A 26318-nucleotide genomic window follows, 5' to 3' on the forward strand; every position below is an offset into this window, starting at 1 on the left:
ATTTTTGGCAGCTCTGCAGATTCTATTCCTTCTAATTCTCCATGGTATCCCTCTTCCCCAGAGTTAAGGAGAGCTTTCCTCACATAAGGCACTTAAAATTTGCTTCATGGGAAAGTGGGAGTCAGAATCCTTCAAGTATCAGTTATTTCTCAAATTCTTTACTTTGAAATATTTAATCAGTCAAGGAATCATAATCTGGAATATCATGTCTAGACTCTGCCACAACATATACTTGAGAAAAACTTATGCTTCTAAGAATAATTTACCCTGGAATAATTTCTATGAGATCAGGCATCAGTATATCTCATATTGTAAAATAGAATTTTAGGTGTATCAGAAAATATCTTCTTGTTATGTGAAGGGAACAGAAATGTTTGCAGTTTTAAGTTTTCTAAAGTAATACTGAAAATCTTACAATCTTATTCAGCATTTTAGTGTATTGTCCTAAAGAATTTAGAAATTTAAAATAAAGAAAAAAACGAAACACAACCTCACCAAAAATAGCTTTAATTTAAATCGCTATACAGGAAGTTCTTCCCAAGAAAATAGCAATCATGAATCACTAGTATACTGATAGGTGGATCAACAAATCAAAATTTACCATTTAAAATGTAATATCCAGTAGAATATAATTATAATTTAATATCCAAAGGGGATATATTAATAACCATTTACTGATTATCAGAGGATTGCAAAAGCTACAAGTTCTTAGAAAGTATATAAATTAAAAAATGTGAATATTACTGGCTTCTAAGGGACATGATCAGAGGCCAGGGACTATTAACTAAATGACTAGTCATATTCTTCCTAACAAAGTTTGAGACTATAACTAAAACTACTATTGGCATATATCTAGATATATTTGGCCACCATGAGTTCTATTTCTGTGTATTTTCCAACAGACTTTCCCTTGTATTAAACATGGAAGAGGGAATGTCAACGGTAACTGAATTTTTCCTAAAAAGCAGAACCAACTTTTAATTATCTTTTGAAATTTCAAGACTCCGCTATCCATTCATGCAGATAACTTGATCCTTGATACCCTAGATTCCAAGCTGAACTCTGTTTAAATATGCCTACCTTGCCCTTTGTGTTTGCTTACCCTTGGTCTGTTTATAATGCTCTGTACCATAAGGACAACAGGGTTGCCTGCTTTCCGAATGGCTTCCACAGCTTGTTCATGGCTTGCATCTCTGAGGTCCATTCCATCCACCTGCAATGGAAGGCCTCAGCTTAACATTTCAAGAAGCTATATAACAACAGAATAATTGTGGATCTGGAATTTTGAAGACCTGAGGTATTGCCCTGGAAAACCTATTTCAGAATCAAAAACAGCTGAGACTACTGTGAGGCTACAAAGCTTGAATCTATTCAGCTACCTGGTCCTCTCTTACTTTGTACACAGATTTGTCACCAGTAATCAAGTAAAAATAATACTTGGCTAAAAAGAAGGCACTGCCTGTTTAACTTATACTGTTCACTTATTTCATTACATTACTGATTCAGTATCATTAAAGAAATAATATAAGAGGACTGGCTAGCAGCACTATTTTCATCATCAAAAAAATCACCAAATTTTTCTCCTAGTCATTAAAGAATATTTTGCAAAGAGGGAAGTTTATGTTTTGTGTGTTTCTCTATTTCTCTATTCTAAATATGACACAAAATTTTCATTTTCAGAAATATCACATAAGTTTAAGGTTAGTTTTGCAAGATGAACTTTTTAGTAAACAAACGAAGCTGGAAGCCAAGTAACTGCTATTTAAAAGGTCTTCTTAATCAAAAAGCTGCAAAGTGAAATTTGTTCTATAATGTCTTATAAACTATGATTTGCTTCATGATGACTGGACCAATTTGTATGCTAAATGAAGAAAAAGTAAAAAAACTTTTGAAAGACAAATGTCAATTATCTAAAAACAAAATTACCTGTTTTTCATTTCCAATAATCAAATTATGGAATAAATAAGATTAGGCATAATTTGGGAAAATATTCTATTTCTGCACTATCCCTTTTAAAATAATTTGTATATTTAACTAAAAACCTTCCTAACCTAAGGGGCCGGAGCAGTGGTGCAAGCGGTATGGCATCTGCTTTGCAGGACAGACTGCAGTTCGATAACCCAGCATCCCATATGGTCCCCCAAGCCAGGAGCAATTTCTGAGTGAAAGCCAGGAGTAACCCGAGTGACATTGAGTGTGACCCCAAAACCAAAAACCAAAAAAACAAAGCCAAAAAAAAAAAGCCTTTCTAAGATTGATAAAAATCTTTTAGTATATATTTAACTGTTTCTAACATTTTATAAAATACAATTTAGTATTTTAAGGAGTTCTAAACTATTGCTAGTTTATTCCATAAGTCTTTTATCCTTTATCCCTAAGTCAGTAGAAAAATATAACAGAATATTAAATCTCTGCTCAAGTCTAAGAATGGCAGAGTGAAAATGAAATTCTTTGCCTATCACTGTCTATTCATCAAGTCTACTTACACTTTCAGAAACTCCTAGCAGAGATATATTTTGAGTCCCACAATAACATTCTATTTAATTACATTCTATTTTGAGTCTCACAATAAGTATTCTATTTAACTAAAATAACCCTATACACAGGATATTCACTAAGGCAATGCTAAATTACACGCAACATTTTATAACACACAGTAAAAAATATTTTCAATTTGAAAGTGTTAAATTAAAAATGTTCAATATAAATATCATTTTGGTACAAACTATGACCAAGACTTTAGAGGAACAATTATGAATATTTATCACTATGACAAAGGTATTTAATAGTTAAATATACATATAACAAACTTTTTGGTAAAAATCTAAACATGAAATTTCAGATAGCTCTATAAGGATTTTAAAAAGGACTAAGATAACAGCTAATAAAAATAAAAATCCTCCAAACTAGAGAAATAGTATAGGAATTAAAATATATGCTTTGTATGTTGCAGTCCAGGGTTATACCCCAGGAATCAAATGTTTCCCAGAGTAGCAATAGGTATGATATGAAATCCAATGTATTGACCTACAATCTGGTCAGCTAAGAATCACAGAAAATCACAAGCCCCTGGTTCTCCTGAAAAAAATAAAATAAAAATTAGGGAGGCTCGTGCTTTTTCTCAGGTTCAATCTTCTTTCTTCTTCAGCTCTCAATGGCATTTGTAAAAGATAAATACATTTAATATTTATTTTATAATGTTGAAATGTTAAATGTCCAAACATACAGTTAAGGCATTTTATATGTAAGCTAGACAGACTTAGCAAATGAAAGATAACCTTTTATTGGTCATTATAGTAATAAAGCAAATGATTTCAACTATAAAGCTGTTAGTCTAGTCTGAAAGTCCTGGTAACTCAACAAATCTAGACCAGGTATCCATTTCTCTACTCTCTCAGAAAAAATGATTTAAAATATTAAAACATTTGCTTTGCATTTAGAGATTTGATAGTTTGTTAAAATCTCTCTCACATATATATGATTATTTACATACATACATACAAGTGCATACCTTTTCTCCACATGCATATAAAAACATAAACATACATAGTTGCCAGTGATAAACAGGCAAAGCACTAAGGTGAAGGAGAAAAACACAAGTAAAACATTAGTACAATGGTAATCGGGTCATAAAAGATCTTACCAAATTTACTTGTTTGGAAAAGAAATATCTCCAAAAAACTTTATCTATACTAAAATAATAAGTACTTCTTGAAATAAAATCTCATTGGAGACCTTAGTTATGATGCATATGACATTTGAGAATGTGTATATACTTTTATACAATGTAATTTAAAAACTACTTTGTTTAGTCTCTATATCAACACAGATTATAAATAAAACAGAAAAAGTATTAAAAACATGTTTTAAACCACAAGAATATTTTACCCTAATGTTCAGTGAAGAAACCAATAAATGCTGATGATAATTCTCTAAGATAAAAAGATCAAACAGATGATAGATTTTTGCAGAGTTCAATAGAAGGTACCTCTATTATTCTATCTCCAGGTTTCAAGGTTCCATTTTTGCCAGCTGGGCTATCTTCAAGAACGTGTTTGATGAAAATACCCCTCATCACTTCTCCATTGCTTAGACGACTCCCCATTCCTCGTCCACCAACAATGCTGATGCCCAAGGACTTGTTTGGTTCTCTCCAAAGTTCAACCCTACAAGAAATAAAAATTGAAACAAGAAAATGTAGGAGCAAAACTTCATGACGATGAAGTTGGCAGTGATTTCTTGGACATGACATCAAAAGCACAAGGAAGAAAAGTAAAAACAAACAAATTACACTTGAATAAAATCAATAAAATAAAAATCAAGGGGCCGGAGTAATGGCGCAAGTGGTACGATGGTTGCCTTGCATGCTCTAACCTAGGATAGACCGCGGTTGGATCCCCCTGCATCCTATATGGTCCCCAAAGCCAGGAGCGATTTCTGAGTGCATAGCCAGGAGTAACCTCTGAATGTCACAGGGTGTGACCCAAAAAGCAAAAAAATTTAATAAAAATAAAAGTTTTGAGGATCAAAAGCTACTGTGATGGGACAAGAGAGACAATACAGTATTTTTTTCTCTTTTTTTTTTTCAGGGGAGAGCGTGAACAGTCCCCCACTACCACAAATTATGCAGTCGAGTTTCCCACATTTGGGGAAATCACAGGGTTCAGCACACTCGGAGTACAATGGGTGAGCCTCACCCTGGGGAAACCACCTTCGTGATCATGGTATCTCCCCCTTGTATCACTTATGCTCCCCTGAACACTGCCTGGAGTGTCCATGAGTGGAGTTAGAAGGCCCGGAGAATTATCAGGTTTGTCTTTTTTTTTTTTTTTTTTTTTTTTTTTTGGTTTTTGGATCACACCTGGCAGCGCTCAGGTTCTCCTGGCTCTATGCTCAGAAATCGCTCCTGGCAGGTTCAGGGGTCCATATGGGATGCCGGGATTCAAACCATCGACCTTCTGCATGAAAGCAAAAGCCTTACCTCTGTGCTATCTCTCTTGCCCTATTTTTGTCATCTTTTAAAAGTAAGAAAAGAAAAGAAAAGAAAAGAAAAGAAAAGAAAAGAAAAGAAAAGAAAAGAAAAGAAAAGAAAAGAAAGGAAGGGAAGGGAAGGGAAGCGAAGGGAAGGGAAGGGAAGCGAAAGGGAAGACGGAAAGAAGGAAGGAAGGAAGGAAGGAAGGAAGGAAGGAAGGAAGGAAGGAAGGAAGGAAGGAAGGAAGGAAGGAAGGAAGGAAGGAAGGAAGGAAGGAAGGAAGAAGTAGAAGTAGAGTAAAATGGCATCCCACAGAGAGGGGAAAGTTAGTTCTAAATAACATCTGATAACTAGCAGAGATTAAAACAATTACTCTTTGAGGCCAGAATGATAGTGCATAGGGTAGGTAGTTTGCCTCACATGCAGCCAAGTCAGAGGCCTAAAAAACCAAGAAAAACAAAAATACAGGAGGAGGAGGAGGAGAAGAAAAAGTATCAGAGTTAGAATTCAAACATGCCTCTATTTATCCTCCCCCCCCTCAAAAAAAAACCATTTTGTATACTGCCTTCCAAAAATGTTTTGTCCATGACATTTTATTAGAATTATTGTTTTCTTTTCCATGTGGAGGTATGCTCAACAATATTGAGGTTTATCATTATCATAACAAAATTTCAAAATAATTTTAGCGAACTACTTAGGGTCCTCAAATAAAAAAAGGAAAACAGGGTATAGTACATTTTCCCCTGAAGATCTAGCATTTATATTTTGTTCTCACTGTAAGTAATAATGTATAGAGTCAGTGATTTCTTCAACGGGTTATATACACTAATGAAAACTTCAAATCAAAAAGTCATTTAGAAGACTTATTTTGGTGAAAGCAAAAAATGGTTTGTCATACCTAGAAGATGATGTAACTTAAAAGATATTTAAATGTGATGGCTGCAAACTGAAGTTCATTTGTGAACCAGGAAAAAATCATCAAATTGTATTACATTTCTGAACAGTAGAAATAATTCTCTTTTAGCTTTTTATTTATAAATTATAGAATATTATTTTCTAAATGCAAAGTCACCATTGTTGAGAGGGAGCATGAAATGTATACTTTTAATTTACTTTTAATTTAAACTTAATTCAACATACTTTATATTGTTCTTTAAATTTTTGCAATGTATTTTGCCTCTCCAAATTAAATTAAAACTTCCTTGAAGGAAGGACTGATGTCTAACACTTTTCTGTTAGTCTCTAAATTACTAGCCTGACATATTGGTCTACAATCTGGATTTAATAAACTCTAAGTTTGATTTTACTCAGCATGAACTCTTAGTGTTGTAAGTAATTATAAATAACCATAATTAGGAGTCATATTTTTTATTACATATGAAATTGCTACTAGATAAATCAAGGGTCAAAGTAACTGCCAGTAATGATCTCAAAAACTGTACTTACATACACAAAGGTTTTTCAATATATTTGTTAATATATCTGGTTTCTAAAATTTCTAAAGAAAACTTAAATTAACATGTGGTGGTGCACCTAAGATCAAACTCTACAGGAAATATTATCCATGTGCATTTTCTATATACCATTTTCTCTAAATAACTTTATTTAGCCTCTACTATATGCCCAAATCCTATGTGAAACATAGTATACATGTCACAATATATGAAGACATTAAAGTTTAGAAATATTAAATAACTTGCTCCAATGTCTCACTCGGTACTTAAAATTGCACCCCCCTATCTCTTATTTTATTTATTTGTTTTTCATTTTTTCCTTTTAAAAAAAAAATCTTTATTTAAGCTCATGATTACAAACATGTTTGTAGTTTGGTTTTCAGTCATAAAAAGAACACCAACCTTTATATTCCCCAGCACCAATGCCCCATCTTCCTCTTCCCTTACCTACTTCCTGTGGGTGAAGGCACCATTCAACTCACTACAAAGAGTGGTGAATAATTAGAGAAATAACTACAATGACAACTATCATGACAATGTTAATAAGTGAGAGAAATGCCCCAACCCATTTTAAAGAGGTCAGTAAAGAGCACAGAAACAGTCTTTACCTCCTGGGTTGATTCCAATTGCTATACACTGCATTCTGAAGTTCACTTTCTTCTCCTTCTCCTTCTTCTCTCTCTGGAAGTTCTGGAATGTCTCTTTTAAAAAGTTACAATAATGAAATAAAAAATACTCATAGTATACCCATGCAAGAGTATATGTATTTTTACTATTACCTTGAATAGAAATGAATAATTATTGTGTTATTACCCACCATATTTGGCCAGACATATATAAAATTTTACATTTAAAGGAATAGAAAAACTCATTTTTATATGATAAAATCTTATCCTAAAGTAGATCTAACACAACTAATACAGAATATCTGGAGTAATCTGTTTATTTCTATTAAATCAGAAAAATAAAGGGGAGTAAACCAGAAAAAAAATCCCAAAAACAGAACTTAAAAGAAAAAGTATTCAACAAGTATTTTAAAAAATATCCTAGGTGTGCAAGAAGCTAGAGGTATCATACAGGTTACAGATGATAAGCTTGCATACCTTGTTAGAATACTGTCCTACAGAACTTGTCAAGAATGCATAGTTTAACACCTCCTGCTTCCTAAAGTGGATGAAAAAAGACATTCCCTATGTTTGTTTTCAGTGTTAGGGATCAATTTCAGGGTCTCACATATGATGCATATGCCTTCTCATTGATATATACTTCCGGTACTTTCCTTATCAGTTTTTAAAGGAAGATAAAAACTATTTATGTTCCAGCTGCTGCTCATAGAGAATGGTCAGGCAGATTATTCCTATATACATATATAAGGCAGTTTAAATGCAGCCACCTTCAAATGTCCTTACTCTTAGCAATTTTGAAGAGAAATAGAGCATACTCATTAAAATGTAGAACCAAAGATAAAAATTTTGATGCATAAATGTTTTTATGTTGGCCTTTAAATATAATGAAAAAAAATGTAAATGAAATATACACTCAGATATAAACTTATTTTACACTGATAAAATTATCAACCTGTCAGATTAATAATCTTTATCATCTAAAATCATAAATCATCTAATCTAATGATCCATCTCTGTTTGAATGTGTTTCACAACATTTTTGGCAAGCAAAATGCTCAAGTTCTCCTTGAATAACTTATTTATTTTTTGACCTGATTGTTAGATTTTTTTTTCTTATACCAGAAACCCCAAAAAACAGATAGAAAATACAAAGTTAAGGCACATGCCTTGTAGTCTGCTGGCCCTAACTTGAGGGCCATGCCAGATGGTCTCCCAACTACTACCAGATTAACCCTGGTGGTTCCCTGTGGACGCCAAGCAGCACTGCTTCTTTGGCCCTTGTGCTAAAACTGTTTAGCACAGACTGATGATGAGGTGGTACCAGACCCTGGAGTATCATTTAAAAGGAACATCCTTATGTCCCTGCAACCAAGAAAATGAAATTTGTTTCTTAGTCCTACCTACTAGATGATTCTTTAAATTCCTTTCCAGGGCAAAGGAAGATATAAGGCTCTGAATGTGGGCACAGTCTGAGAATTAAAAGCTAACATAGATGCAAGATTTTCTAGAAAAAGATACAAAAATGAGGTTTTTTAAAATAATGTTACTCACTTATTAGGGAAATATCAATTACAGTCATATTGATATATGTCACACTGATGAGAATTATATTAAGAAACTCAAAAAAAGTGATACAAGGATGTGGATTAAAAAGAAAAATGATTGGTGAGATTGTAACTGGTGATTGCCTCTACATAAACAGCACATAAATTCTAAAAAAAAAACTAAAACTAAATAATCCACATAACTAGCAATATCATATCCGAGGCCATTTATCTCACATGAATATGAAAACGGATCTCATTTATCTAAATGATAAAAACAAACTAAACTGAGATATCGGCATCCCTGTGTTCATAGAAACCTTAAAAACAATACAGTATAAAAATACTGAAGGAAGATGTTGGTATAATTAGAATGCAATATTATTCTGCCATTTAAAGAAATGAAATTGGTCCTCTGGGACAAAATGAATACGAATACTGTGTGATTACACTAAGTGAAATAAAGTAAGGAAGTGAAAGACCATTATGAGGCATCATTACTCATATGTGGAATATGAATAACTAAAGCAAATCAACTGGCAGCAAATAAGAAAAGTAACTCTTAGACTTGGTGAAAATTTAAGATGGCAATGAGAAGGGAAGAAATGGACTAAAGTATCATTTTTCTTATTGTATGGCACTGAAACTCTGTCATGGATATGGTGAGTTGTAAACATATATGGATATGTACTGAAATTATGTATAAATCAATTATATATAAACCTATTTAACCAATGACAAACTGATTAAAAACATATACTTTATCTTGATTCATAAGAGAAAATATAATTTTTATGTATATGTTTGGGGAAAGTGATTATCCAGCAAAACCTAGGGAACAATATGCAGTGCAAGGGATCAAAAATCAAGTTGATTTGATTCTGCAAGTGCCTTATCCTTGTACGATCTTGCCGGCTTTCCTACAATATTTAAAGTTTTTTTTTTTTTTTTGCAGAATCTGTTTGCCATAGTTATCCTCTCAAGATTAGAAGGACTTATGAATATTTAATGTGTTTTTGTTTATGCATTAGTAGCTATAAAATACATGCATATCATATTTTTTATATTTTAATATATTTAGGCACCATGATTACAAACATGTTTGTAGTTGGAGTTCAGTCATAAAAAGAATATCCCCCTTCACCAGTGCAACATTCCCACCACCAGTGCCCCCTATCTCCGTCTTCCCCCAAAGAGTCTTAAAACATTATGTATCAAGGATCTTTAAAATATCATACACTATTAAGTATAATAAGACATTTACTGTAACTATTTCCCAAAAAAATATAAAAATGTAATATTTAAAATATCTCTGTATATTGATAAAAAATAAATATTTCTATGGATGTTTTACTATACTGTAAATAGGATAAAAAGCAAGATGAGAATACTGGATAAATTTCAAATCGCCAAAAAGTTAATGAAACAATGTTCATATCTGGTGTAACTCTTACTTTTTGTGTTAAAGGTATGGCATTATGTGACAGTATCTTAATCTTATTTTTGATTAATTTTCTCACTTTTGGTAAATTGAATATTGTAATTATTTTTTAAAATATAGTAGTGAATGAGAAAATTTCAAAAACAATTTCAAGCAAAAAAAGTAATTCAGTCCTTTTTAATTTCTCTGTTCATCATTTCTGCATTCAAAAATATTATTTATAAATTTTTATATAATATATTCACTAAATTTACCTGCCAGTGTATGAAGAAAAAATATCCAGGGCCATTATTCCACCAGATTGTTGTCCAAAGCTTACTTTGATCTTTTCCAAATGTTCTGCAGGCACATATGTAATTCTGGAACAAACATTAACCATGAAAGCAAAGTAAATCAAAGTTTTCAGTTAAAAAAAACTCCAAAATATTCAAATAAAATTATGGTATCTATTTGTGGTCTTCAAACTACGGCCTCTGGGCCACATATTGTATGTGGTCCCATTTTGCTTCTTCACTTCAAAATAAGATATATGCAGAGTGCATAGGAATTTGTTCATAGTTTTTGTTTTTACTATTGTCCAGCCACCAACGGTCTGAGGGAAAGTGAATTGGCCCTCTGTTTAAAAAAGTCTGAGGAGCACTGCTATCTATTATTCCCCGTGTTATAGAAAAAAGAAGTTTAATCAAATTACAAGCCAGAAAATCTAAGCTCCAAAAGATAAAATGTCCTATAGGAAGAAATGACAATAGAAATTAAAATTTAAAATGGTGTTGATCAATTTTTTGTTTACCAAGAATTATACAGAGGAAAAGCTGCATTATTTTATAATTATTAATAGTTTCTTTTTAAAAATATACTTCACTTAATTGACATAGCTGATTATAATACATTTATTTCAAGGTAAAGGAGTGAAATTATTTAAAAAAGAAAAAGGAGAAAAGAAAGAAGGAAAGAAGTAAGAAAGAAGAAAAAGAAAGAAAAGAAAAGAAAAGAAAAAGAAAGAAAAGAAGAGAAAGAGGAAAGAAAGAATGAAGAAAGAAAGAAAGAAAGAAAGAAAGAAAGAAAGAAAGAAAGAAAGAAAGAAAAGAAAGAAAGAAAGAAAAAAGAAAGAAAGAAAGAAAGAAAGAAAGAAAGAAAGAAAAAAAAAAAAGAAAGAAAGTAAAAGGAGTACAGTAACATGAAAATCTGTGAAAATTACTGTATCTCACAATGAGATCATTAAGTCATTGTCAGAAGGTTTAGTAAATTCTCGCTGCTAGTTGACCTGTCTGTTACTTCTTTTGTTTCTGAATATTAGGTGGTTTCAGATACAGACTGGAATCTAAATTGTTGTGGCCCAGAAATTCCAAGCAAAGTGGCTGAAACTACAGCTTTTGTAGAACATGGTTTCATCTGCTAGTTTCCAAAATTTGGGGAGGGGTGTGTGTGCCTCTACTCTCTCCAGAAAAGTCCTGGTATGTGAGGCAAAATACTGACAAACCTGAAGTTTGGTCAGATTGATGTCTCTGTAGAGATGTAGAGATGTAGAGGAGTATTTTTTTTTTATCTTTATTTAAACACCATGATTACAAACATGATTATAGTTGTATGATTACACAGTCATTGTAAGAGCACCCCCCTTCAGCCGGTTGCAAACATTCCCACCACCAATTTCCCCAGATCTCCTCCTCCCCACCCCCCTACACCTGTACTTGAGACAGGCTTTCCACTTCCCTCATTCATTCACATTGTTATGTAGTTTTCAGTGTAGTCATTTTTAACAGTAGAGGAGTATTAAAGCAAGACCATTGTAGGATAGTGGGTGATGGATGCAACAGGCCTAGTTTCAAAAGGGCAGTGACTTGGCGCCCACCTCTTCTGATGAGACTGCAAGTTTTCATTTGTGTTGGAGGTCATACCTATGATTTTTCATGGCTTGCATTACATCTTTCAAGAACAGATTGAGTCTATGGACCTGAGTGGATGCGAACAAGGAGACTACATTTGTGGCCTGGTGTTAGCTGCCATGACTTCCAAAAAATATGAGAAGTTGGGGGAGGTTGTGGCACTAACTCCAAATGTTCTGGTGATTATCAGTCCAATTACTTGGTTTTCTGGTCATGCTGGTATCTGTGCATAGAGTTTGTATATGAGTGTTGAAGCAGGATTATTGGTCAAGGGGGGGATCTGGGTGATGAAGAACTTAAGTTGGCCTTGGCAAGGGCAGGAACTTGGTCTGCCTCTCCTGAGATTGTAAGATTTTTGGTGTGTGGCTGGAATAACCCATAATTTTTCCCAGTTTGGTTTACATTTCTTTTGCGAATAAATTGAAGACTCAATTTTACTGAATTGATTGATGTCAATTTATTGAATTGAAGGGACTCAATGAAGCTGGCTGAATGAAGACATCAAGACTATTATCTTTAAAAGGTTTAATCTATAAACCCTTAAAAACGATTATCAGTAAAACATTTATTTCCTCCCCAACATACTTAGTTTTATTCTTAAATGGAAGCAAAATATCATGCTCTAAATAATACACTATCATAAGTTATTTTACCCTACTTCCAAAACATATTACTCACTTATAGATATTCCACAGTAAATTTCAATAAATTTACTGCTACTAAGTTAGGAATTCTTAAGTCAAAGTTAAACCATTAGAAGTTTTTTGAAAATAGACAATTTGTGACAAATGATTACAAATCTACTTAGTCTTCTAGTAAAAAAAAAACTATTGTTTACAGTTGGTCACATTCGAATTCAACAAGTATTGACAAAAATGACTGCTGAAGAAAACATGTAATTACATACAATGGATATAACAGGTATTATGCTCACAAAATAATACAATGTTAAATAAATTTTACCATTGTTCTTGTTAAGGCTATATGGTTAATAACTACTCTGTTAAAGCAGTTTTGGTCCAAGATCTCAAATAAGAGAAATAATTCATAATAAGAAATACTTCATTTAAAGAATCCGCTATGTTTGAGCAACTGAGAAAAAAGTATGTATCAGGATTGCACTAAATAAAATCAATGAAGAGAAAATATGGCAGAAATATGGCAACAGCAGTAATGGCTACCACAGCACTAGGGAGCCCTGAGACAAGGAGAACAGGAGCTCTTCCCCTTTAGCCCAGTCAAGTGAAACCTCTGAATTCTCCAAGCTGGGAGATGCACCAGTTTCCTGGAGAGAAAACACTGGCCATCACTGGATTTCAAAAATCAAGCTCCTAGGGTATTGCTGGAGAAAGCACAGGTTACAAGTGTTTTGTTCTAATTTTGTCTTGAGGAACTGGAGCTCTGGAAAGCCACTTGGGTCCATGGTCAGGCCAAGTTCGCAGGTCCTGAATGTTCCAGACATTAGAAAATGCAGCTGAAGCGTGAAGAGAGTTCAGCTGGAGCTTTGGAGAACAGAAAGGGCCCATGGCTATGGAGCGAAGCTCACAAGGCACAAAATTAGAGTTCAGCTGAGCCATTGAGAAGATACAGCTAAACTAGGCTGGGCCCTATGATCAGGAAGAAGAAGCGCCACTGTGCTACAGACAGACAGCCTGCAAGGTCAGCACTGAGGCCTGGGAACCATTCTAATCGTGGGCAACCTTTCACCCAGCCAGTCGCCTTTAGTTGGCAACTCAGGCAGGGCTTCCAGGTCCAGCCTGCATTTTGAATCAAAAATTCCTCCACCCAAAGAGGGCCCCAGAAGAACAGAGACCAACAGCTGCGGTGACTGTGGGAAAGCTTTTGGAATCAAAAGGGTTATTTAAAATTCAAACTAGAGACAAGCTTACCCTCAGCCTCATTATCAGACCTTACATTTCTTCTAGCCAAGGAGCCACATCACAGCACATAAAAAACAAAACAAACAAAAAAACACAACACACTGCCCAGTCACAATGAGAGAGGCAACACAGAACCCCACTATGCCTAGTGAATGAAGATGGGTAGTGGTAAGGGACCCAGCAAACAATGGCCCACATATGTATAACAAGAGTTCAGGAACTATGTTGAAATCAAAATCAACATTAAAAGAAGAATTATCTGAGTTCCCCATCGGCTTTTCTCTCTCCCTTTTATATTTTATGTCCTATCTCACCTGGGCCTGCTTTTTAACTGTAACCCATCAATCAATTGATGAGTACATATGTTTACCATACTAAAGGCTGTTTAATGTTCGTCTGTAATAGACATATCAATTTCATGGTATATTATCCCCAACCAGAGCTTATTACTATGTCACTTGGTTATTTTGACTTCAAATTGCTCTTAAGAATGCCACACACACACACACATACACACACACACACACACACACACACACACACACACACACAAAAGGATGCTACACACACAACCTAAGCTATTCCTTTCACCAATCTAGTTTACCTAGAAAAAAAAGGGGGAACATCTTTAACAGCATATTTGCCAGCTATACTTTTTTTCTTTTTCTTCCCTTCTCTTCAAGTGTTCTAATCCACATCACCAAGGAAAGCTTTTCAAATGTAATCCATGAACCCATCTGGTTGTGCCTTTGTGCCATACTGTCAGTCTAATTTCAGTCTATTTCAGTCTGAAATAAATACAATATCTATGTTGTATAGTGTCATCCCCCTCCATCATAGATAACCCTCTCCCCCTTTTTTTCTTAACACCTTACAAACCCTCCTCAAGCCCTTCATGTTAATCCTCCATATTTATACCCTATTTTTTTACCTCATTCCTTAACTCCTTACAAAGCAAGACATTTTCCCCAGTCAGCCAGATGCCAACCAGCCTCCAGCCCCCAAAGAGAAAAAGACAGACTCTCAGCATAAGAAACCTACAGTCTGTGCTATTGATTTGCTCTTGGTGACTCTTCTGCATTTACCTCCCCAGCACCCATGAACTTTTGCTTGTTACCAAAGTTGCCTCCTGAGAAATCACCCAGCTTGAGGGCATTCCTGTTAAGGTACTGTTGGGAGCCATCCTACCTAGACTGTACAGTTTGAAGCTGCCGCATGGGATCTTACCCCTTCCCTGTCCTATTTCAAAAGAGTTAAAAGAGGACATATACATTTCCTTTGAATATTTCATTTAGATACACCCCTTTAATAGGCATAACCATTATCAAACATCTCATATAGCAGCAATTTATTCTATCCTCGGGTTCCATTAACATACTGTCGTATACTGGTATACTATATACTACACTATATACTATATATACTAGTGTACTATAAATACTAGTATACAAATACTAGTAGAAAAATACTATATACAAAATACTAGTAGACAAATCTCTGTTTAGAGTTTATGTAAAAAATGCACTGGGGTCTGTCAGTCTTGACACCTTGGGCCCCCATACACACTAGTAATTCCCTGACGCTGTCGCTTTTTGCATAGGCACATCAAATTGGGAAACATTAACAGTCACAAACATGTTCTTATCTAATATAGATGAGAATACAAATTTTTTATACACACTTGGCATAATGACTTGGCTTAGACTCCAGTTGATTCGACACTGACTATTCACCTCCTGAACTGAGGATTCCACTTATGGAAACAAACAAGGTTTCCCACACCAGCATCAGGAACATAAATTCTACTAAGGAAGGCCCTACTACTGCCACGGCACTGACTTACTCCAAAAACAGTTCTTATATCACCCTGACAACCAGGCAACAGCAATAGTCTACTTTTAGGGCAGGATTCTCTGCAATGTTAACTGATGGAGAGATGAAACCAGAAGACACAACACACCACCCTGTCTTTGACACAGGACCTGTACAGAAACCAGGATCTATAACTACAGAAACCTGAAAGCAGCAACTCTGAGACTGAAGAACTGACCACCAAGAATGACTAGGGAGTTGGATAACCGAGTATGCTTGGAGCCTTGAGTTGGTGTTATGCCAAAGTGCTTCAGGGGTAAAATCTCCCTGTTTTTTAGGCCAAATATGTTTATTTACAATCTCTTCCATATTTTACTGTGCCTATGCAAACGACAATTGCCCCCTCCCACACTTTTTTAATGTATTTCCCATCTCTGGAGGAAAAAATGGGAGCATACTAAATCTTAGCTATTGCAATTATGACTTTATAACTGATACAAGAAATTTTAAAATTAATGCTAATGAATTCTCTCCCCTTCTTCCTTTTTTTAATTCTCTGTTCTTTTTCTATTTCTTACTAACTTTGATTTCTGTCATCCCAAAACAAATATATTATAATCAATTATGTCAACAATGTGATACATTTTCTTTAAAAAAATAATTTAAATTGGGGGTTGTGTGGGGAGGAGGGAGATTTGGGACTTGGGTGATGGGAATGTTGCACTGGTGATGGGTGGTGTTCCTTTTATGACTGAAACCCAAAAACAATCATGTATGTAATCAAGGTGTTTAAATAAAAAAATTTTAAATTAAAAAATAAAAGAAGAAATGAAAGGTCTACTTAAAGCAAGACAAACCCCACAAACACCAAACTTCTACCAAAAAATGGGACAAAATCCCAAGGCAATCATATCTCTCAATATGAATGAACTAAAATCACCAGTTATAGAGTGGCAAAAAGATCAGAAAATCAAATTCAAAATTTGATTCCTGCAAGAAAAGCATTTGAATAGTCCAGAGCAAACAGTCAAAGTCAAAGGTCAAAGGTAGAGGGCATTTGCCTTGCATGTGGTTGACCCAGGATGGACCAAAAGTTCCGATTCTCTTGGTGTCCCATATGGTTTCCCCAAGCCAGGAGTGACTTTCTGAGTGCATAGCATCACCGAGCGTCACCAAGTGTAACCAAAAATCAAATAAAAAAAAAAAAAAAAAATACCATTGATCTGCGTGCCGGGTTGTGACCCAAAAACAAACAAAAATAGATTTTGTAGAAAAATAAAATTCTACCATTTTCATACTATTTCTAACTATCACTATCATTCTTCATATTAATTTATGTTTTATATGATCAATTTGTATAAAAATGACATGTGATTTTTCTTTGAAAGTTCAAAATATAATTTTTCAATAAATATTGTAAATTATATTTTATGATTTAAAATGAAATATGGTAAACCAAAAATGTAAATATACCAATTCAATTATTATTCTTATTGATCTGTAACACATTTTCATAAAAGAAGTACTATTAAAATAAATGCCAATAATAATTTTTAAACTACTTAATGTTTTAATATTATTACCACTAAATTATGTTTATTAATAATTTTGTTACATTTACATGCATTATTGCTACCTAGTGGTTATTAGACTACAATAAAAATAAAACCATGAAGATTATTGAAAGAGCTACTTATAACTTATCCATAGAGACAATAAATAATAAAAATTTAGTGGTGGAGATCAAGGACCTAGAATAAGAATTATAGCAATGGCATGACTGTGTGAAATGGATATGTAAATTTAGATTCTGGTTATGCCATAAAAAGCATTTATTTTGTGATATCATTTGAGTATTAAGTCAAAAAAGAAAAGTTCTATTACTTGCCAGTAAGGAGGTACTAAGGTAAATCAGTACCAGTGAATTTCCAATTTTTCAATCTCCAAAATTATCTCACTATTTTATGAGTACATTAAAAGCTGAGAAGTCTAACAGTTTAATTACTTTATTACAGGCAAGAATATATAGACCTTTGGCGAAATATCATTTGATACTTTCACCACATCAAAAACCCTGAATGAAGCAGAAAAACTGATTCTATGGTATTTAAGATAACACTGGATGAGAAAATTATATTCTGATTCTGATCCTAATTTAGTATATTCATTTATTAAAAACATCTTCTCTCTAGTGATAACAAAAGTAACTGAACAATTAACCTACATTTATCCTTTCAAAAATAGGCACACAAATATGTAAGATAATGCTATTGAAGTTACATTTACAAAATGAAATATAGATATGAAAAAATTACATTCAAATAAACTAATAGTATTTATGAAGACTTAGTATAGATAAGTGATGATAAATAAAACCTTGAAGAAAAAAGGCAAAAGTAAAAGTAAAAAAGGAAGAGGCAATGCATAGTAAAAATGGATACATGTAAAGCAATTAATTTTAATTTGATCTGAAAAAAGATGTTTCTATTCCAATACTGAAAATAACTACTTCTACATTAATTTTGAGCTTATTTTTTATTTTTATCTAAGGCATGTGTGGAGAGGAGAAAGAGAGAAGCTCCTGGACATATTTTTCAGATACTTTAGCCATGAAAAAGAGAAAATAATTTAACTCAATACCCGACACAAATCCCACCAGTACATGCAGCTCACAATGCAGTAGCAAATGCAGTGCAATTCTAAAAACACATCTGGTAACACAAACTACACATAAAAAAAGTCTCCCTAAACACCAAGAAAGGATACCAAAATTGGTTATGAACTGCATAAATACACCGAAACAGCTTGAGAGATGCAATAAAATCCTTTTAAATGTAAACCTAATCTTGGTTACTCATGGAGTGAAAGAAAAAAGCCAACACTCAGTGATGCTGAAATGTAAATACAGCTATAAATCCAAAGACTCTGCCTGCACATGGCATTGCAGTCAGGATCATTACTTACAAAGGAGTTTTTAAGCATAGCAGTTGCAAAAAATATGGTTTTTAAAATGAATTCACAATCATCAGTGCAAGGTAGAATATAATTAATCTCATAGTGCTCTTTTCAATTCTGTATTGTTAGTATAATATGGGGGGGGATACACTGAAGATGTTTATCAGATCCCTCTTTACATTGGTACATTACAAAAGCATGAAATGGTTTTCACAGACAAGTTAAAACACACAGCCATAATGAGCTTTTGAATCACGATACTCCACACATAAAAGGGGGCTCGATCGTCAGCAGGTGCTGTAGAAATCTAGAATGCGAAGCATACGCCACAGCATCTTTTTACAATGGTGTTAACAAATGTCAATGTCTTGTGTTGAATGTGAAATGCATACATATGTAGTTAAAAGTGGGTGCTCCTGGTTGTTTTTTTCCCCTTTCCACCTCCCTCCCATCTACACCTCCCCCAGAAAAAGCATCTGCTCTTTACTGATGTCTATAGCAGTGATTATTAACAAGCATGGAAAAATGTAACTGCAATCAATCTTTTATTCCTTGATCAGGAATTCATCCCACACTTTAGGTTAAGGCAGGTGAATTCTGATTCAGCTCAGTAATTATCTGGCAGATGTTAGAAGCAGCTGCTGCTACGCGCAAAACCCTGGTTATTATTACAGAAATATAAGAGCTCCCTGGCAAGGTGGAGTGAGAAGTGAAACAGAATGTATTCTGGTTGAGGCTTCACATCTGGTCTTCCATAGAAAATAATGAAACCTGGAACTTTAAGAGTTCCTGAACTCTAAAAACTCAGAATACCTACCTGCTCATGCATAAAGGCCCTCAAATAATTCCTAACTATGTATCCTAAATGGCAAAATTAAAACCCAGTACACTGTAGCAAGAAGTAATGCTTTTCTTACAACCTGTAAAATGATATAACTGAACATTTCAATGCCATATCTTAAGTCCTCACAATATACTCCTCCATCAACACTCCAGAGTAATTGGGGTTCATAACAAGAAATCATAAGGAGATATGGATGGAACCTAGGTTTACAAAGCTAAATTTAGTCAGTAGCAATATTATGGCTCCACTCAGAATAATGAAAGGACTAGACTCCTATACGTAGGATTACTCACAAATTCACATAGCTTGCAGTGTTATATCCCATTTTTCCCTTCAAAAGTAAGTGATAGCAAAACACCAGAGCCAAAAATACTTTAAACAGAATGCAGAGAATCTGGTGCTCAGTCCGGCTCTGGTCAATCTAAACGAGCTATTTGTTTGATCGTTTAACACATTTTCCCTTAAAAAAAAGGATTAAAAATTTCTTTTTTACCATTTATCCAATTAATACCATTGTAACCAACTAAATCACAGGGTAGTTGAAGAGAAATCAATGTGTTTTTGTTAACATTTATATATGTGTGTGAGCATATGAAACTGATTGATGATGCATTGATTTACAAAGATTCTAGAGTTTGAGACTGAAGAAAAAAAATACCGTGGGTAGGATATTTATCTTGCACATGGCTGACCAAGGTTCAATCCCTAGCATCCCATATGGTCCACTGATCAACATCAAGAGTGATTACTGAGCTCACTGAGCACAGAGCCATGAGTCATCTCCTAGCACTGCCATGTGTGCACCCAAGAAAATAAACTAACAGCAACCAAAAAAAAAAAAACCCTAAAAGTTTTAGAATTCATATCTCTTTACCTAATATAAAATACAAAAGTAAATTTTTCCTGCTGAGATATTAATATGTTTATTTATGAAGCAAAATCTCTAAATAACCTTCAAGATCATAATAAATCTGCCACTACATATATGGGTAAATTTTGATGCTTAATGAGAATGGGAAAATAAACTGCAAAGCAAAATAGTAAAAAAACAAAAAAAAAAACAAAGAAGGAATACAAAAGACCTCCAAAGCCTAAAAACATATCTGACAACATTTCAAAAGATAATTTCTAAATAGGACAAATTGACTCCAAATCATAATTATTTTATATTAGGGGACTTATTAAATTCAGTCATGCCAGGATAAAACCAAGCACCAAATTTGTGTTCAATGTATTTTATAAACTATGGGCAGAGGGCCATAGAATTTCAATGTACATAGTATAAAAACATGTATTATCATATAGCAAAACAAATGTGTAACAAACTACCAGTTTGCTATATCTTAGCTATAAAGCTAAAATTCTTACAATACTCTCTGCAAGGATCTATATCATTCTATTTTAAACAACAAATAGATGCTAGCCTAAAAGTATTCAGTAAAGTATTAAATTTTTCTTTTTTAATGTATAGACATAAATAAAATACTATTATCTCATATATATTACATATGTATCATATATTAAGATCTGATCATCTTTTCCATCATAAGCAAATTTAAAAGTACATAAAAGCATTAAAGTCCATTAAAATTATAATTAACAAGACTTATATATAAAAGGTAAAAGAATATATTCCAAATAAAAATATGTTTTTTATTTTTAATTTGATGAAAATCTTATGATAAGTAGTATTCTTATCAAAATTAGAAATATACACTTTAGTAAAATATACAGAATACAGTCTTTATACTTTGATAAAGAAGAAACACAAATGGCCAAAAGGCACATGAAAAAATGCTCCACATCACTAATCATCAGGAGATGCAAATCAATACAACTCTGAGTACCATATCATGCCACAGAGATTGGCACACATAACAAAGAATAAGAACAGGCAGTACAGGCTAGGATGTGGAGAGAAAGGAACTCTTATTCACTGCTGGTGGGAATGCTGTCTAGTTTAACCTTTATGGAAACCGATATGGAGATTCCTCCAGAACCTGGAAATTGAGCTCCCATATGATCCAGCTATACCAGTCCAAGGATATACCCTAGGAGCACAAAAATGCAATACAAAAATCCCTTCCTCACACCTATATTCATTGCTGCACTATTTACAATAGCCAGACTCTGGAAACAACCAAGATGCCCCTCAACAGATGAATGGCTAGAGAAACTGTGGTATATATACACAATGGAATATTATGCAGCTGTCAGGAAAGATGAAGTCATGAAATTTTCCTATACATGAATGTACATAGAATCCATTATGCTGAGTAAAATAAGTTAGAGGGAGAGAGATAGACACAGAGGAGTCTCACTCATCTATGGGTTTTAAGAAAAATAAAAGACATTTGCAATAATCCTCACAGATAAAGAGAGGAGGGCTGGAAGGTCCAGCTCACAACATGAGCTCACCACAAAGAATGGTGAGTACAGTTAGAGAAATAACTACACTGAGAACTATCATAACAATGTGAATGAATGAGGGACGTGGAAAGCCTGTCTCGAGTACAGGAGGGGGTAGAGTGGGGAGGAGGGAGATTTGGGACATTGGTGGTGGAGTGTTTGCACCAGTGAAGGGAGGTGTTCTTTTACATTACTGAAACCCAACTACAATCATATTTGTAATCAAAGTGTTTTAAATAAAGATAAAAAAGAATACAGTCTTTAAAATTACATTATGGTAGGAGTCTCTCATAATCATAATCATTAAACAATATTTTCCAGAACTTATTTTAATATTTTATTTCTTATGTAGTAAATAAAAAACATCAATAGTAAATTTGATCTATGAGGTTTGATAATAAAATCAATAATCAATTTTTATGTTGGTTCAAGATATATTTAGCAAGAAACCTAAATATAGAGCATGTTTTTTTTTATCACATTTCGGACATTTTAAGTCATTTCTAACAAAATTTCTATCCTATATATAACCACTAATCAGACCATATCTACATATTCATGATTTCTCTTGAATCAGGAGATGTAAAAAAATACCCAGGAGTTGAGTCTGGTCAGGCACCATGATTCTAACCCCTTAAGCAGATGGGTCTGATGAAGTAGGGTAGCAGTGGATAAATAATACCAGGCCCGTCAAAAGTTAATCAGAGTTAGTCTGCTTCTTCCTCATGGCTTTTCTGCCTCATGGCTTCTCTCTGCCATGTGCTCTCAACCTGAGCCCCAAACCTAAACTCCTTTCTTCATTTTTTTAAATAATTTTTATTGTGACCAACGTGAATTACAAATCTTTCACAGTAATATTTGAGGTACATAGTGACATTGATTCAGGGGTATTTCCACCACGAGTGTTGTTTCCTCTACCCCAATTCCCAGCTTTCCCTCCTTTGCCTCCCAGACTGATAGGATAACTGGCCCCCTTTGTGTATAGCTTGTTGAAGATTGATTCTGTTGTAGTTGAATTTGAGTTTGGTATTTAAGTCTGATCCTCTTTAATTTCTACTCAATGTTCATATGATTTTTTGGTTCTGCTACCATCCATTTTTCCCCTTAATTTATGAGGCAGAACAAGATGATTCAAGTTCTGTGTTTCTTTCTGTTTGAAAAAAAAAGGAAAAGAAGAAAAACATAACAAAAAAAAGATAAAGACAAAAACCTACAACAAAAACAAAATAAACAAAACAAAAAAGAGAAACAAAAATCAAACAAAAGCAACTACAAAAAAAGCACCACAGCAATACATACAATAACCAGACAATAATCATGAGAATGAAAAAGAAAAGAAAAGAAAAGAAAAGAAAAGAAAAGAAAAGAAAAGAAAAGAAAACATAAAAGGAAGGAGGGCTGGTATGGCAAGTTTTTTTTGTTTGTTTGTTTTGTTTTTCTTATTTTTTGCATAGGCACAGTAAATATTGGGGAAATTACAGAGAATTCCCTTGAAGCATACTGTCATGGGAATAACATCAGGTTCCTTACACACTCCTTTTCACACCCCAAGGACTTTTTATGATGCCAGGAAACTTTCCACTCAGTTGTAGCAGGTAGAATCAGGCCTCTAACTAGAGATCATGGTATTTGTACAAGTCATAGGATGAAGCCTAGGATAGCGTTTTTCTTTACGGTTCTAGGAGTTCTGTTCCATCACTGTTGTTGTAAACCAGTCTTCTGTAACTGGGTGGTCTTGTTTTTGCACAGATCCTAGGACAAAGCCTAGGGTATAGACTCCTTTCTTCAAACCAAGTCCCAATTTCAGGAAGGGAAAAGTCATGTCAGATTCAAAATTAACTACCCAGTGGGATTTTGCATATCAAAAGAAGAGGTTACCAGAAAGAGGAAGTCGGATTGGGGGAAAACTTGTTTAGGCTTTTACTTAGGTTCAACTTTTAAGGAGACAGTTCAAGACTACATTAGAATTCATTCTAATATTAATACATGTAAATTAGGTGGTACATAGCTGTATTAAAGCAAACTCAAATTTCTTCCTAAAAATTAATAGTAAAAGTGCCAGATATTTAGTACAGGAGGTAAGGTGCATAACTTAAATGTGAATGACTCTGCTTAGATCTCTGCACTACATGGTAACCTGAGCAACTCCCAGTTCAACCCAGTTCAACAATGAGGACCACTAGAGTATTCTCTCTCACAGCATGACCAAAGCTGCACTGGATCCTCAGAGGCTTCTTTTAGAATGTCCACACAATTGGCCAAGAATCAATGGGAAGGTCCCCCGAGTATCCTAAACATTGCTTGGAACCCTTGCAATCAACTCAGCACAAATGTTGAAATCCCTGGATAATCAAAATTTGTAGACAGGATATACAACACTGTTTCTAAATATTTCAACATTGTTTAAGTATTGAACTGATTCTACTACAACACCTAAGAACTATTCAGGAATAGTGATATTCTTACATGGTTTATTTTATATTCTGGATGCCAGGAGTCAGTTCAGAGAGTCATTCATCCAACAGGTGAAAAGTTTAACTTTTGGACCAGAAGATTTGATGCTGCTTAGACCTACTGGTGGTGGGAGTTCCCGGGGATATAACTACTGGTGACTGAGAAATAGTGTGTAGGTAGGAATCTGACCTAGGTACTATTACAGAAAAAGCAGATATTCCTGTACCTGAGTTATCTCCTGATTTCATAATAGTAACAGAAATTCATACTGAAAAAAAATCTAATTAATGAATTGAAATTGTCCATGTCAAATGAGATTCAGATGATACTTACTTAATGTCAGGTCCAATGAGAGAATGCTTTCTCAGCATAGCTCGTGCCTGGGCATTGGTTAAACTGAGAGTTGACTCTTCATTAATAGAAAAGATGCAGTCCCCAACAGAAATCCGGCCATCTCGACTAATTGCACCTCCATGAATAATACTTCGCACAATCACTCCCAAACCATCTTTATTAGCACTTACTGTCATACCTATAATAAAGAAAGAACAAAGAAATGTATTATGTATATGATTTTCAAATGCATTTTTAATTTAATAAACATTAGGAATTATGGATGAAAGACAGGAATAAATGTTATAGATAAAAAATACAACTAAAGGGCCCGGAGAGATAGCACAGCGGTGTTTGCCTTGCAAGCAGCCAATCCAGGACTAAAGGTGGTTGGTTCCAATCCCGGTGTCCCATATGGTCCCCCGTGCCTGCCAGGAGCTATTTCTGAGCAGACAGCCAGGAGTAACCCCTGAGCACCGCTGGGTGTGACCCAAAAACCAAAAAAAAAAAAAAAAATACAACTAAAGGCAAATGAAAAAGGTTTTCTGACAAAAAATTATGAAAGACTTTTGAATGTTGTGAAATTTCACTTAAGGTTAGTGCATACTAAACCCACTGGAGATGAAATAGGTCTACACAGAAGAGTTCTGTATATAACTTGGGCTATTTGATTTGTTACAAGTCAAGTAAAATACACCCCAGGAGAACATTTTGACCATATAAAATCAACACCACAATAAGAGAAATTTTATGCAAATGAGATTATAAACAGAGAAATACAAATGGAAAGAGCCATGAGTCAAGAATCTCTATACTCTTACTTTATTTTTAGATCCTTTGGTTATCTAGCATATATTTAGTATATACTAATTAGGTGCTAAGTACTATGCTGTTTGCTTGTAAAAAAAAAAGTATAACAGAAAATTCCTAACATCAAGAAGATTCTATTATCCCCAATGCCACCACAGAGCCTAAACATTTATTGTCTATAGAACAAAACTGACGTGAATTTAACTGTAAAATATTCCAATATTATTTCCAAATCTGAATTTCTATGAGTAGCATAACAAATATCCACTTTCCTTTCTCCACCAACTTCCCCAAATGATTCACAGGAAATGAAACTTCACTAACAAAAAAGTCTGTACAAGTCTTACACCCACTTACTCATTTGTGTCAAAGCAATTATCTCAAATGTAGTATTTCTGATTCCCTGCTCTCCTTTCTCAACTCTCAAGTTGAATTGATCACCAAGTCCTGTCATTTCTATCTTCAAAATGCATCTTAAATCTCAACTTTCTCCATTTACATTCTAATTCTAAACCAGAAAAAGTTTATTATGTCTCATTTCTGAAATAGTCTCTTTTTTCTTTCTTTTTTCATATTTTTCTTTTGAGAGGAGAGGGGAGAAAGAAGAGGAGAGAGGGGAGAGAGGAGAGGAGAGAGGGGAGAGGGGAGAGGATGGAAGAGGGGAAAGGAGGGAGGAGGAGAGGGGAGAGAGAAGAGGAGAGAGGGGAGAGAGGAGAGGAGAGAGGGGAGAAGGGAGATGATGAGAGAGGGGAAAGGAGGGAGGAGAGGAGAGGGGAGAGAATAGAAGAGGAGAGAGGGGAGAGAACATTTTTTGTTGTTGTTTTTTTCAGGCCATACCCGTTTGATGCTCAGGGCTTACTCCTGGCTAAGAGCTCAGAAATTGCCCCTGGCTTGGGTG

The 26318-nt window shown here is 34.2% G+C and overlaps 1 protein-coding gene and 1 pseudogene across 1 annotated transcript in view; both read right to left on the bottom strand.

Moving 5' to 3' along the window:
* The window catches only part of MPDZ (multiple PDZ domain crumbs cell polarity complex component), a 174445-nt gene that overhangs the window by 44596 nt on the left and 103531 nt on the right, over nt 1-26318 (bottom strand). The window contains exons 22-26 of the mRNA XM_049769299.1: nt 24611-24809; nt 10292-10396; nt 7035-7127; nt 3989-4166; nt 1103-1213 (exon numbers count right to left, since the gene is read on the bottom strand). Of these exons, the coding sequence (XP_049625256.1) occupies nt 1103-1213; nt 3989-4166; nt 7035-7127; nt 10292-10396; nt 24611-24809 (686 nt within the window). The remainder of the gene's footprint in view (nt 1-1102; nt 1214-3988; nt 4167-7034; nt 7128-10291; nt 10397-24610; nt 24810-26318) is intronic.
* Nucleotides 4587-4741, bottom strand: LOC126032183 (uncharacterized; annotated as a pseudogene).

Source organism: Suncus etruscus, chromosome 1 (assembly GCF_024139225.1).
Source record: "Suncus etruscus isolate mSunEtr1 chromosome 1, mSunEtr1.pri.cur, whole genome shotgun sequence".
Classification (NCBI taxonomy): Eukaryota; Metazoa; Chordata; class Mammalia; order Eulipotyphla; family Soricidae; genus Suncus; species Suncus etruscus.